General features: G+C 36.7%; 3 protein-coding genes across 4 annotated transcripts in view; all 3 read left to right on the top strand.

The window, feature by feature from the left end:
- kek3 (leucine-rich repeat, immunoglobulin-like domain-containing kekkon 3 protein) overlaps nt 1-15440 on the top strand; it is a 238020-nt gene that overhangs the window by 120453 nt on the left and 102127 nt on the right. The gene's annotated exons all lie outside the window — the stretch shown is intronic.
- On the top strand, nt 7939-15001 carry lace (serine palmitoyltransferase long chain base subunit). Of its 2 annotated transcripts, none has more exons than XM_086830992.1 (4): nt 7939-8351; nt 11634-12746; nt 12811-13073; nt 14111-15001. In XM_086830992.1, the coding sequence occupies exons 1-4, from the start codon at nt 8097-8099 to the stop codon at nt 14325-14327; spliced, it is 1848 nt and encodes a 615-aa protein (XP_086687118.1). In that variant the 5' UTR covers nt 7939-8096; the 3' UTR covers nt 14328-15001. The 2 variants fall into 2 exon arrangements, with proteins under 2 accessions (XP_086687118.1, XP_020806077.2); XM_020950418.2 differs by lacking the exon at nt 7939-8351 and adding an exon at nt 11008-11106.
- Prosalpha6T (Proteasome alpha6 subunit, Testis-specific) lies at nt 13085-14059 on the top strand. The gene has a single exon (XM_020950420.2). The coding sequence runs from the start codon at nt 13142-13144 to the stop codon at nt 13982-13984; it is 843 nt and encodes a 280-aa protein (XP_020806079.1). The 5' UTR covers nt 13085-13141; the 3' UTR covers nt 13985-14059.

Raw genomic sequence — 15440 nt, 5'->3', positions numbered from 1 at the left:
CGTCCACCAAGCCACTGTAATCACTCACTCAAGCTGAGGGATCTGCACAGGAAATAATAGTGAATATTATAAAGAAATATATATCAAAAAGATAGATAAAAATATCTATAAATCCTTAGGAAGTGAATATGGAAACTTGATCACTGAAACTACATGAAATCAAAGGGAAATTCATTAAAAGAACAGCGAAAAACCTTTATAAAAACGAAGCTTATGATCTGCATTTATTTACAAAATATTTTCCTTTACTATTATCTGTTTATAATCTAGAAATATATCAAAGAAATATAAAACAAGAAAGGAAGCTAACTTCGGCACGCCGAAGTTTATATACCCTTGCAGATAGAACTTCTATGAATAGGAATCCATACAATATAAATTATATATATTTGTGTTAAAAAACAATGAAGCAATACCTGCTTTTATTTCATTCACCTATACAAATTATATTTGCAGTTTTACATTCACAGATTTGCATTTTTTCTCTACATCAAACGATCGTTTGTATGGCACATATATGATATAGTCGTCTGATTTTTATGAAATTTGCCACAAAATTTAAGACTTATATATAGACAAATTTGATTAAAATCAGCTGAAAACTAAAAAAGTTATAAATTTAATTGTATTAATTTCTCGATCGTTCCTATGGGAGCTATATGATATAGTAATCCGATTTTCATAAAATTTTACACAAAATTTTAGAATAATATGAAATGGCTATATTTCAAATTTGACGAAATTCTGTTGAAAACTAAAAATGTTATCGCCACCGCGATTGTCAGTCTTCCGACAACAGCCACCGCCATTCTCATTCCTCTCAAATTTCTCGATCGTTCCTATGGGAGCTATATGATATATTAGCCCGATTTTCATAAAATTTTACACAAAATTGTAGAATAATATGAAACGGCTATATCTTAAATTTGATGAAAATCTGTTGAAAACTGAAAATGTTATACTTATTAATTGAATTAATTTCTCGATCGTTCCTATGGGAGCTATATGATATAGTCGTCCGATTTTCATAAAATTTTACACAAAATTGTAGAATAATATGAAGTGGCTATATCTCAAATTTGATCAAATTCTGTTGAAAACTAAAAATTTTATAATTTTTTTTGTAAAACTTTTCCGATCATTCCTATGACAGCTATATGATATAGTCGTCCGATCCGGCCCGTTCCGACATATATACGAGTGAGAGTATATAGAAGACTAACTGCAAAGTTTCATTCAGATAGCTTCAAAACTGAGAGACTAGTTTGCGTAGAAACGGACAGACGGACAGACGGACAGACGGACATGGCTAGATCGACTCGGCTGTTGATCCTGATCAAGAATATATATACTTTATATAGTCGGAGGTGCCTCCTTCACTGCGTTGCAAACTTCTGACTGAAATTATAATACCCTGCAAGGGTATAAAAATGTATAAAATATAAATATGGAAAAATAATCACTGAAACTACATGAAATCAAAGGAAAATTCAATGAAAGAATTGCGAAAAACATTAAAAAAAAGAAAGCTTATGATCTGCATTTATTTACAAAATATTTCCCTCTAATATTATCTATAAAACCTCGACTTTTCTCTCTCTGTATAACTAGGGGGAATGGGGAAAAACGACCAAGGTGTTAGCCAGTCAGTTTGTCAGTCTCTTGCCAGAGTTCGCATAGGGACACGAACTTCAAATCAAAGCCAGCCTAAGTGCCGGTTTCTGGCCCACAAAAAAAGAAAAAGAAAAAAAAGAAAAAAAGGGATTACAGATTTGCATGTGGCAGCCAAAAGCCAAAAGTGGCTGCAGATTGGTGGAACTCGAAGCTGGTGGAATGTGCCGGCCAACGAGCCATATAAAATAGTCATAGATTGTGGGGCAGCCTTGCCGGCATCTCTACAGGTTGCCTTCCGAAGGGCAGACAGCTTAATTGTGGTGGAAAACTACTGATGGAGGTGCTGCCGGTGCATATGGTTTTTCCCTTTAGTTGCCAGCCATGAATTTGGGTTGCCAGCGGAATGTGAGGATCTTCCCAGGGTCACAAGTAAACATTTTTATATAAAGATCTCACTAGGAAAAGAGCTTATAATAGGGAGGATAATAAGGAGTATGATTAAAAGACAGTATATGAAAATATTGTAATATAATAGAGTGATTTTTACAACCTATCTTTTAGGACAAGAAGCTACTTGCTACTCTATCATATTTAAACCCTCAAAAGACTGATGAATTCCTCTCTAAAAACCCAGCTCTTTATCATATTATTTTCTTTTGGTGTTCTGATTTATAAACACTTCTTTTAATTACCAAATCAAACACAGAAAACTTAACCAAATCAAAAAAACTATACCTCTCATCTTTCATCCATTGCGCAAAAAAAAAATACCTTCTAAGGAAAAACCATTCACATTTCCACAGAAAACCAAAAAGTCTGCCTTCTGGCTGCTGGGGGATCTTGGCAAAAAACAAGATTTAAGTGAAACAATAACATAACTTGTGTTCGATTTTCCAGCAAAACAACACTTCGATATGCTGACCGCCCACAAATTTCATGAAATTGGCTATAAACCGGGCAATTAGCAAACATTTTCACGCACTGCACGCGTTCGCGATGTTTCGCTGATGGCCAAAACGTGAGCGAGGCGTGAGCATAAATACGATGGGAAAATGGCCGTAATTAACTAAAGTCGAAATCGGATTCGGAATGGGAATCCGAGAAGCCTCCTCCCGGAGCCACAGTTCAGCGGCAGTTTTCATAAACATAAAAAGCCAATTTCCATAACATTTTCCACAAACACACACACTCGCTTCGGTTCGGTGTTGCATGCAACATGAAACGGCGGCAGCAACAGTTGCTGTTTTGCTACAAATTCGCTTGTTGCTAGAATATCGTTTATTGAAACATTAATTGCCCATGTGAAAATCACTTTAACGGAATTTGCATTTATTTTTCCAGCTTCAGCTGCTTCTTTGGCACTCGAATCGAAGTCTAAGACACTTGTTGTTGCTGTTTGCTCATCGTGGGGTCGTTGGGGTGGTGTTACTCCCCGGCTTCCTTTTGCCATTGCGATAATTGAAATTTGATGTTAGACTTGGTTGTTGGACTCTTTTTTTGTTGCTTTGCTATTTTGGTCAATGTTGGCAGCCTGCTGTTGCTTTTTTGCAGAGATTTGTGGCCAGCAAATAGTCTTGGGGAGTTTGTAAGTTACATTTTAGCGATTAAAGTGTAGTAAAAGCAGTCAGTAAGCAGGGAAATGCATATAAGGTATAAAGAAAATATTGTTTAAAATAAATAAGAATAGATATCGGGATATTTAAGTAAGAACTAGAGAAGAAAGAGAAGTTTATTGGAGTTTATTAAACAAAATTTATCAAGACTTTAATATTAGTTGCTAAAAGCTTATCCCTCTATACAAATTATATAAATAACCAATACACAAATGTCTACAAAATAATGCCTGATTAATAATAATTTAATTAACACAACATTAACTGCATAAATAAAACCACAACCCCTTGTTTATTTTACCAATGCAAATAGTCTCCTTTTGACAGTTCTACGCATTCCCGTGAACCATTTTGTCTGAGGTGTTATGGTAATGCTTTTGGGGCTCTTGACAATCAACAATTGAAATGCCTTCAATTGCACTTCACAGCTTAATCACATGGCACCAAGTCAAGTCAACAGTTGTAACACCTACACTAGACAACACAAAACGATTGACAACCTGAACTGTCAACGCATTGAAAATCGCTTGAGTGACTGCAATGGCAGGCCACGCCCTTTAGTTGCCTACTTGATAATACACTTGAAGATAAATATATATACGATTACTAATTTATATATTATACAAAATATGGATACACAAACATAGAGAAACTACTCTGATATTCTAACTATTTTAAAAGGGAAAGTTCATAAGCAATGCAAGTAAATTAATAATACCAAATAATGTGTCACAATAACTAAATATTGAACCACCAAGATACTTTCTTAGATTCCTATTAATTATGTAAATAATACATTTATTAATCCCTAAAATTAATAATAAATAAACAAACTATATTTGTATTTAAATTCAAATTAAATTCAATATTTTTCTGAAACTTTAAAATCTTTCATTTCTCGAAGTTAACACTTTTCATTGTCTTATCATTGGTTTATAAATTAATCTCTTCAAATTAAATTCAAAACTTTTCTGACAGCTTAAAATCCTTTTAGATTTCTCAAACTTACCACTATAATTTTTGCTACACTAATCATTGCCTTATAATTAATTTTTTTTAACAAAAACCAACTAAAAAAGTCATTTAAAAATCTGAAAATATAATTCCCAGTGTATAGTTTCATAGCTTCGCCGGTGGCAATTGAGTGAGAGCTAGAAAACATGTCCACACATCGAGGGAAAAATGAAAAATAAGAGAAAAAGAGTTACCATAATGAAAATGTCAAACCGTTGGCGGAGTGCAAAGTCCACTGTACTCCAAGGCAGGAGGTGTGCCCCAAAAGAGGGGGTGGGCGGGGCTGATAAATAAGAGAATAATACGGCGGCAAAAAGGTATCCCAGAGTAGACAATAGTTCACAGACCCAGTTTGCAACTGCAACTGCAACTGCGAAATATCACGCGTGATTCATCGGCTCCAAACAACAACAACAACAAGAATGACTGCAAACTGCAAAGAGCCGCCCACTCACGCACAAAATGCATATGCAAATGCGGCTTTTATGCTTGTTAGAGCAACGCCTGCGTCTCCCAAATGGAAATTTGTGAACTTTTGCTTATTTATTAAGCCAGTCAAGTCGTAATTATGCAAAACGGGACAAGAGTCACAAACAAATGTGATGCTGATGGGGCAAGAGCAACATGGGTATTATGGATAAAGGGGTTTGATCAGGGAAATTGGGAAGAAAAAATGAAGGTGATGTTACATGAATATATACAAGAAATAATGAGGAGAAAATGTAATAGAAAATATAAATATATAAATATATAAATATGAACATTTCATATTCAAATTATTAAGTTCCTATACTTTATGATGTTCTATCTATATTTAAAGTAAAGTTCCTAGTTCTTTAAGTTATTTTCTACTTAAAAGTACCCTTGTTAAAAATCAGATTTGATCCATTAATTTGATTACACAATTGCCAAATATTTGTCAGAACCCAGAAACGATTCAACTTTGAGTGTACTTGAACTCCGCACTCGATCAACTTCAACAGTCAAAGTGCAAAACAGCAAAACAAGCTGGCAGCAAAGGGAACCACTATTAAATACACAGAAAATAACAGAGAAACTTATAGAGAATATAATATTATATATACAATAAAGAACCTTCTATAAAAGTATTAATTTTATTAAGTTTATAACTTTTTAAAGTACTTAAAATTTGGTAAAATATACTCTTTGTCGGTTCAGTGTAATAGCAACACTTTGACAACTGCAATCCGAGTTAGCAGCCAAAAATAGTAGACAAGCAACACGATTTGTGGCATTCAAAGATACAAAAATATAACAAAAAAATTTGCACCTATAGATCTGGGAGATAGGTTTAAAGATACTTTAACAGAAAATTGGTTAACTTTTTAGATACATTGCAGATATATTGTTTTCAGAAGATATATTATAGATAGAATATATATTATAAAAGACTTATTATAGAAGATATATTATAGAAGATAAATTATATATTTATTATGGTATATTTAAGTTAGATGAAAGTGATTTTTAAATCACTATATGAAGAATTTTTTTAAAAGTTCTTTGAACAACAAAGATGATTAATCACAGATTTTAAAATATTATCTTAGGGTACTTTTTTATACAATTTTAGAATGAATAAAATACTTTATTTTGGCTCATTATACAACCAAATAATATGCTAAAAATAGCTTTACTAGTTTTTAATCCAAATAATTTTTTCTTTATCTTTCTTTAAGTTATTTTTTAACCAAAAATTATACAATATTCCTTAGAAAGGGTATGGAATTTTCCTCTGCTCTCGATGAGTACCTTTTATAGGGTGCCGCCAGAGTCGTTGATTGTTAATCTCTAGATGACTGTTTTGGCCCGCTTTCTGGGCTTTTGGCTCAAAGGGCCCTAGCCCTGACAGTAGCACCCACTTCAGACTTGAATCCAAAGGGAACTTCAACTTCTGGGATCTTTTGGCGACGACAATTTGGCAATAATTTGCATATCCCTGCAGTGATCAGTGCTGAATTTGCCGGGGAACGTGTTGGCATTTTCCAAAGAGGAACACAGATTCATCATTAATTCGTTGAAGAGTTTCCAACTCAATTAGAAGCTGCGATGGTTGTTTTCCACTCTTTTTTCCCCATTTGTTGTTTACCTCAACTTGGTCTTTGTGATGCGGCGCATAATGAAATCGAAATCGAAATTGAAAATGAAAACGAATCACAAGTCCAAAGACAACGACAAACGAGTTCAATGTTTTGTTTTCAAAATGTGCCCTGAAAATCCTTGAATAGTGTCATCGCCCAAGACCAATTAATTTACAAAATAGTTGAAATTCTTCCGCAATAAGAGACGAGTGAGAAAAACACACACAGACTCTGATAGAAAGATATAATAGCCACGGAATCCCAAATCTCAGATCCACTGGCCGAGACGTGTCTCCTTGTTGTGTTGTCCGAAAAAGTCAACGCACTTCGTTGAGCCTCATGAATTTTACTACAACTGCCGCTTTACGCACTTTTATCTGAATATATCTCGAGTGCTGCTGATATTCTTCGCTTTTCTTCTTGTTTTTTAACTGAATCTCAAGCAAATTTATTCATGTGCGAGGAATACGGAAATTTTTTTAGCTGTAGGGATTATTCAGCAGGAGTCATCCAAGGAGAAAATAAAGCGTTGAACTATTGAGGAACTAAACTAAAATATTTATGAAGTACTGCTGGTGCTATAATATATTAGTGATCTATAGATTATATTAAGGGAACAAATACTATAGAAACCTATAAATCACTTATTATTTGCTCTTAAATTTAGAAAAAAATAAGAATAAAAAAAATGGGTATAATTTGAAAATAACGAATTCTTAGATTTCGAAAGTCCAGGATCAATTTCGAATTTCGAACAGCAGCTGTTTGCCACAAAGGCGCCCGGTGTGGCAGGTTTTGGAAGTTTTCGAGGACATTCATTTTCAAATCCTAGTTTCCCACCATTTTTCATTAAAGTTAACACCCTTTTCAAGAGAAGACGCCACTTCGGCCACCACTACTCAGCCTCCCTCTAGCGGGCTGTGAAAATTGATATCTTGACACGAACCATTTTTCTTAGGTCTAAAACGTACATACTTCCTAAAATAATTATTAATAATTAGCAAAATAACTATTTTTAATGCATAAAACAATAGAAACATTGCGATCTAATATAATTTTGTACTTTAATTTTTGAAATTAACCAGTTTCTTTTTGAGTTCAACATTCCTTTCCATTTTTCTCAAACTGCTTCAGTGAAGATTATCTGATTACTTTCTGCATATTATTCTGATGCAATTACGAAAAAAAACTAGATTATGGGGAAAAATAGCTGATACAAGCTAAAAATGAAAAAGTACCAAAAATAAATACCTGTATACTAATCTTTAAAAGCTTTCAGCATCTTCCATGCGTATTTAACAAGTTGTTTCTCATCTGCTTGGAATTTTAAATAAACAATATTAAATATTTTTCAAATATTATTATAGAACTTAATTTGCTTAACAAAAATGTGTAATTGATCTTTTTATATGGAACACCTAACCTAATCAAATTTTGAGACAGTTTTCGTCTTAAAAAAATCGTAAAGAAGAGACTTATGGAATTGTTGCTGGAATATGCTGGATTAATACTAAAAATACTACTTTTAAGGCTATAAGCTAGTTTTCGAATATGCTAAATCTAGCCTGAAATAAGCTAGACCGACAACATTGCCAGCGGCCTGGCCACTTTAATTTGCCACAACTTTTTGGCATTTTCTTGCTATCTTCGAAAGCTTTTCAAGCTTATTTACCAGTGCAGTGCTACTCTCAAACTTGTTCTCAGTTGCTTTTTGGGCGCGTTTTTGGAATATTGTGGTGATCACACGATCAATATGGGCAATTTTGATGGCGATTCTGGAACGGATTTCGAGGAGAGTTATGCGACCACAAATGGAGCGAATGGAAAGCTGCCGAATGGAAATGGAACTCCCAACGGAAGCCCCAATAATGGAGGAGTGAACTTGAATCACGCGGAGGAATCCCGGGGGGAGGCGGAGCCCTTCCTCAGTCAGCGAAAATTTTCGGCGCCCGCTTACACGGAAATTCGCACGCGCCGCTGCAACGCCAACGCCGCCGCGGAGGCCAAGGTGAGCAGAGCTTTTCGCTCATTTTGTGCGGATAAAAAAAAAACTAAAAAGAAGCACCTGCCAAAATAAGCAAGAAAAAAAGCATTTTAAATTGTCTGAAAATGTGAAGCGAACGTGGTTCCATTCCTCTCCCTCTCTCTCTCTCGCTCTCGCAGCCGGCGAATCATTGATTTTTTTCCAAGTATGCGTTTGTGTGTGTGTGTGTGTTCTAAAGGGAACATAAATAGAGCGAGAGAGAGAGGGAGAGAGTGCGTCAGCTGTAGAGATTCGCCGCAATTGTTGTTGCCTGCTTGCACACCCTTCGGCATTTTCGGCGAATTCGGCTTAATTTCACCGCTCTTTTCTCTACGATTTTCCGGTTTTCTGGGTCATCTGCCCTCAGCTGTTTCACTGCAGTGTTTTCCTCGCCCTGTTTTCCACCCCGTTTTCCCTTTTCTTTGCCTAGAATTTGTTGTTTGTTGTTATTGGCATCATTTCACGCGCCACAAGTGCTGGCCAATTGGACATTTTTAGCTATTTAGAGTCATTATGGCTGACTTTGAAAGTCGTTAAATTGATGTGTTTTTTAACATTATTAGTGAATTTTATTCTGATTTGAAACTTGGCAGTAAAGGTCTAATTAGCCACTTAAATCAGGCTTATATCAGGTTTATTATTAGTTATTCGACATATTTATTTTATAATTTGTAATGTAATTTATAAAAATTTAATTTTAATTTCTAAATTTGCCTAAACTGCTCTTACTGCTCTTACAACTTACTGAAAAGGGTCCAAAGAGAGAGATCGAATATCCTTTTAGCTAATTCTAGAACTTTTATTATAACAAAACTCTCGAAATTTGAGGACTAGATGGCGCCTCTCTATAAAACATAACCAAAGGAGCTTTGAGATTTAATTCAGCCTGTTTTATATTAATAAACCAAGCTATTACTACCATTAGTAGTCAGATTTCCCACTAAAAAAGTTAGACAACAAACAAAACCCACCTTGGAAAGTGTAGTAAAACCCTAAAAATCACTTTTCCACCTTTATTTTACACCTTATGCACTTGGTAATCGATCTATTGTCACCTCTCCATCGACACTCCTGTCCTCTGGTCATGACTTGCCCACGTTTATGTGTCCGCAATACGTACATATAGAATAGGTGCAACTTGTTTGAGGAGAGTGCTCTTCAATACTCGGATTCAGAGTGGAATCGTGGTAATAATATTGTCATGCCATGCCATGGGAATGCCTTATCAGGCCCATTCCGGGCAATCTTTTTACGTAAAGCCTCGCAGAATGCGACTCGCCGGTTGATGAATCACAATATTTCCACAATCGCTGAAGGCAGCGCTTTTTTTCGGGTGGGCGTTGATTTAAGATAAGATTCGATTTAGTTTTTTTTAATATTTGGGAGAGTGTGCGAGTGCATAAGAAAATTTTGTGGGAAAGCTTAAAAGAGATTATATGGTTTTAGAGGGATTTTTATTCCATTAAAATTTAAAAATAGGAAAAAAATGGGATTTAACTTAATCACTGAATGAAGGAATATTTCATTGGTAAAATTTCATAATTTTTCATCATTTTTGAGGAATTATAAACTATAAAACTTAAGTTTGACACTATAAATAGGTTTCATTTCCAAGTAATGCTTAAACAAACAATTTTATTAATACTAAGTGAGTTATTTTTCCTAGAAGAGTAATAAGATCAGGTTTCAGTTCTGTGAAAATGTATTAATAATATTGTTATTATTTTGTTTAGCTTATACTCTTAATGAAAAACTGCTAGTAACTATAACCACACACTTTTATTTCGATTCCCTAGTTAATTTTCGCATGTTTTATGAATTTTATCAGCGAGTTAGTAAAATGTCTGCGCGTGTTGGTAACTGAGTACCCTTGAGATATGGCGACCTGGGATTTATTGCTTTGTTTTATCAGCATGCAAAATTGCTTTTATTTCATTTAAATGTGTTTTATCCAGCAAGATAATAGAAACAAGCTTTGGTTAACAACCAAATTGGGGAAAAGTATCTTCTAAAACAATAATTAAAACAAGTTGTTGAAGATATTGCTCTGATTCAAATAAATTAGCTAATGAGTCAGAAGTAATAAGATAATGGGAACCCCGTACAAGTCATTCCCATTTAAGAACTTTGGCTTGCACCTCATTTCTTATCTTGGTTAACTCATATCGATGACATATGGAAGGCTTTATCTAGTTCCCAACCCCCTTACTTCCTTCCTGTCCTTTTTTGAGGTAATAAGTACTACATATTTTGTATTTATTTACTCTAGGAGTTTGCTAACATGTTCGTCTATAAAGAGTAACCTATACCCTATTACCCATTAAAAACCTAGTAGAGTGTAACCCCAAATGATCCTCCATTACCTCTCATTTGAGTGGATTTTGTAAACAAGCCCGGCGGCAAATGATAATAAACACGAAATATTATTGTCGCCGACTGTTATTGTTATACGATTAAGTAGGAGCTTGTATATAGATATATGTATACTTATATACACGAATCGTTGTATATATCAGCAGTAAATGTGAAGAGCCACCCTCTCAATTAAAGAGGTTTATTCCCCTATCGAATCCATTGGTCGAGCTAAAATCAATAAGTTAATTATATGGTATTGTTCATTTAAATAAGTTAATTATATATATATCTCCATGTGTTGAGGTGGAAGTGTGCCATGTTGAGCTACATTTATGGCTTCTGTCAGTCTCTCTTCATGTGTGACTTCATGTCGAACTCGGCTCATGTGAGTGCCAAAGCTATAGCTGCGACTACATGTCGTGTGACTACCTCTATATATATATATTTATATATATGCACATCGCACATATAGATCGTTTAGTTTAATGTTAATTGGCTGGTGAATTGACGGAACGCATTGAAAGGGCAACCGAGTTAAGATGTGCTGACCGCTGAAATTGGTGCTGTGATCGAGTAAAGAATCACAGCTCAGCAGAATCAGATCTCTGAAACATATAGAAAATATAGTGTGGAAAGATTATGGATATAGGATCGAGTTTTCAATGGTGTGTGTGCAGTTCTCCTTCCTAAAAATATTCTTATCTTCAGTAATTCTTGTTGATCTTTCGTCATTTTTCTCTCTGTATGGCCAGTGTAATTTAATTATAGTTTACACCTGTTGGTCATAATGCTTCCTCTGATAAGTGATTTTTCAATGGGGTGCTATGTAGATTCCTGGCGATAGGCAACAGTAAAATATGTAATCAATAAGCTATAATCGGTGATCGTTGGTGTCTCCCCTCTTTCGCATAGAATCGTTCACCCAATTACCATCCGGAGAAGAGATTGATCTCAAATGGACATGCTAAAGTTCTGCGGGATCATGAGGAAACGCAGCCCAATAAGGTGGAGGGTATATTGTCTCCGGAAGTGGAGCACTCTCAAAAGACCTCCTTCGAGGAAGTACCACTGCATACGGCCTGCCTAACGTACCTGGGATTCTACCTCCTGATGATCCTGGGCTACATTAACCAGCTGCTCTTTGTGCCCAAAGTGGCCACGGAGAAGGGACGAGAGGGCTATGTCACTTTGTACGATGCCTTTGAGAGCTTCTACTCGAGATATGTTTACCGGAGAATCAAGGATTGCTGGAATCGTCCCATTTGCAGTGTGCCCGGGGATGAACTCACCCTCAAGGATCGCGTGAGTGATGACTATGGCTGGAGCTTCAAGTTCACTGGAACCGAGACACGTTGCTTGAATCTGGGATCATACAACTATTTGGGATTTGCGGCTGCCACTGGACGATGTGCAGATGAATCGGAGGAGAAAGCCAGGAAATTTGGATTAGCTTATTGCAGCTCCCGCTGTGAGCTGGGAAACAATGAGCAGCTCCAGGAACTTGAGAGTCTTACAGCCAGATATCTTGGTGTGGAAGATGCCATCGTTTTTGGCATGGGTTTCGCCACGAATGCCTTGAATCTTCCCTCGCTTCTGGGTCCCAATTGCCTAGTGATTAGTGACGAGAAGAATCATGCCTCAATTATCCTGGGACTGCGTCTGTCCGGAGCCACCACCAAAGTATTCAAGCACAATAATATGCGGGATCTGGAGAGAGTTCTTCGTCAGGGAGTTTGTTATGGTAACCCCAAGAAGGGAGGCCAGCCGTACAAAAAGATCATGATCCTTGTGGAGGGTATTTTTAGCATGGAGGGTTCCATTGTCCGTTTACCGGAAATTATTGCATTGAAAAAGAAGTACAAGGCTTACTTGTATCTGGATGAAGCTCACAGTATTGGAGCTATGGGTTCGCATGGCAAAGGAGTTACGGATTACTTTAATGTGGATCCCAAGGATGTGGATATTCTGATGGGCACCTTTACAAAGAGCTTTGGCAGTGCTGGCGGCTATCTGGCAGGATCAAAGGTATATTTATTACTTTTCTTACTTTAATTGTATCTTTAAACTAATGTATTTGAATCCTCCACAGAAACTGATTGACTTCCTACGCACTAATAGTCATGCTCATTGCTATGCTAGCTCCATTTCGCCTCCCATTGCACAGCAGATTATGACCTCCATGAAGACCATAATGGGTGAAGATGGCACAGAAATTGGCCGCAGGAAGATTATGCAGCTGGCCAGGAATACCCGCTACTTCCGTCGTCGTCTGGCTCAACTGGGAGTGATCACTTATGGCCACGAGGATTCTCCAGTGGTGCCGATGCTGGTGTACCTGTTTTCTAAGATTGGGTAAGCTTGAAAATTTAGATTTAGTTGTCACATATATTACTTTAAAGAATCATCACACACTATACAATATGTTTCGAAATCAGTACGACAATGATACCACAGTGTGGAGTCCACAGGGCAGGCTCTTCCAGGTGGAGTATGCCATGGAGGCGGTGAAGCAGGGAACGGTTACCGTGGGTCTGAAGAGCAAAGACTATGCCGTACTTGTGGCTTTGTGTCGTGCCTCCTCGGATGTAGATTCGCTGCAAAGGAAGATCATGTCTGTGGATGCTCACATGGGTATATCTATATCGGGTCTGACAGCCGATGCCCGTCAGTTGTGCCATTATCTGCGCACCGAGTGCATGGCCTATCGTCACTCATACGACACAGAGTACCCAATAAAACGTTTTGTGGAATCTTTGGGTAACAAGATGCAGGCCACCACCCAGAGCTACAATCGTCGCCCATATGGAGTGGGAATGCTGGTGGCAGGTTACGATGTAAATGGCGCCCATATCTACCAGGTGATGCCATCGGCCACGGTCCTCAACTGCAAATCAATGGCCATTGGGTCACGATCACAGAGTGCTCGTACCTATTTGGAGCGAAATATGGAGAGTTTTGAAAACTGTGATATGGATGAACTGGTTTGTCATGGAATTCAGGCCATTCGTGGCTCGCTGGGCAATGAAGACCTGCAGGATTTAACGATCAATGCGGCTGTTGTGGGCAAAGATATGCCATTCAAAGTGCTAACCGATAGCGATAATCAAAGGTGTCTCATACAGGCCAAAGGTATGGGCAAGCCAGTGGTGGATGAGTTTGTTGATGCCTTCTCCGAAAAAGGGATAAGCGATGATGATGATGAGCAAGGACCCAGTGGCAGTGGAATGCCGAGAAGTGATGATGTTTCAACTACAGGCTCTTAGTGGAGAGTGTTTCATTCAAATTGATTATTAATTAGCATTTATTATCATGAAATATACAAAATCTATTGTACAATATGTTATATTATTGGTATTGTTATTAATTAATCTTCTTTATATCTCTTGCAGCGCTGTTGTTCGCACCTTGACCACCCGCCACATCGCAGTGGTGGGCGCTGGTTTCCCGGCCACACCCATTATGGAGGGTCGCATCCGCTTTTGCCTGTCGGCTGCTCACACCAAGGAGCAGCTTGATTATGCTCTAGAGGCGATAGATGAAATTGCCGACGATTTGGGCCTCAAGTATTCCAACAAACCACGCGATCCTAACCCTATTATATACTAAAAGGATTCACAATTTCATACTTTAGGAGATAAGCAAGCGTAAATCTAGGATGCTACGACTTCTCGCAGCCTTCCAGATTGTTAGACCAAAACAAATACTAAAAAAGAAAACACAGTCAGTCCTACAACTTGCTAGATGGGTCTCGTTGCACACTGGGCTTTTCTGATTTGATTTAAATTCCCTTGGAAATAATCCATCGGAGGGGAGAACAAGGAACAAAACACAGTACAGCACATTGCTTAAATGATACAATTATTATTAATTATTTAGCATTTACCTCTACGTAGTTGTTATTGTAATTGTAAGCTCCAAATGTCTTCTTGATCTTGGTCTGCGAAAACACATTGAGTATACTGCAAAATGTATTAAGAGGCAATCGATCAGGTTTTTTTTGGTTACCTTCAGAGCTAAGCTAAGGGAATCCCCTTTTAATCGTGGGAAAGTCGAGCACCTCGCTTCTACCATTTAAGCCTATCAAGCTATTAGCGATAGTGAATTAATTTGTGAAGAAAGCATCACCTTGCTGGGCCTTAGTGTGGCCCAAAAAAAAAGTCGGGCCTTTGATCCACAAGGCTTTATTGTCAGGAACGTATATATAAATATGTATAATGATTATGTATTAATGATTTTATTTTTCTATCAAGAAATAAAGAATTGTTGCTTTATGTATTGTATTAAGTAGTGTGAAGAGCTCTGTTTATGCTTTCACTTAAGAATGTTTTTCCAGTGAAAGCGTCATCTGGTGATTTATACACACATTTTACAGGCATGTTTGGGAGGGCGAGGAAAAACTTTTACATTGGATTTTCCTTTTTTACACAAACTTTAGCAACAAATGGCCTAAAGTGTTGTGGCGAAATTGGCTAAAACAGCTAAAAGCTGATATTTTTCAAAATTTTTGTTTATTCTACAATAAGTTGATTATACCAAAACATTTTTTTAGATTCAAATAAGAATATATTCATCAGTCAAAAGGAGGGATCTTGGTTTAATTTATCAGACACCGTTTTGAGGTGTCAGGTACCTTGACTGTAGCCATATTATTTCTTACTAGAATTAAAAATTTTATATTCTTTCAGTAGGTTTATTTACAACTTTTATAACTAATTCATA

This window comes from Drosophila serrata, unplaced genomic scaffold (genome assembly GCF_035046125.1).
Source record: "Drosophila serrata isolate PLE 108 unplaced genomic scaffold, ASM3504612v1 contig_240, whole genome shotgun sequence".
Classification (NCBI taxonomy): domain Eukaryota; kingdom Metazoa; phylum Arthropoda; class Insecta; order Diptera; family Drosophilidae; genus Drosophila; species Drosophila serrata.
The sequence above is the reverse complement of the archived record's forward strand: the minus strand, read 5'-3'. Positions and strand labels throughout refer to the sequence as shown.

Bases quoted from the DNA above. Each gene is read 5' to 3' on its own strand.
- lace (XM_086830992.1), top strand. From the start codon at position 8,097: ATGGGCAATTTTGATGGCGATTCTGGAACGGATTTCGAGGAGAGTTAT. The intron at 8,352-11,633 runs GTGAGCAGAGCT...TCTTTCGCATAG, and splicing joins ACGCCGCCGCGGAGGCCAAG to AATCGTTCACCCAATTACCA. The intron at 12,747-12,810 runs GTATATTTATTA...AATCCTCCACAG, and splicing joins GCTATCTGGCAGGATCAAAG to AAACTGATTGACTTCCTACG.
- Prosalpha6T (XM_020950420.2), top strand. From the start codon at position 13,142: ATGTTTCGAAATCAGTACGACAATGATACCACAGTGTGGAGTCCACAG.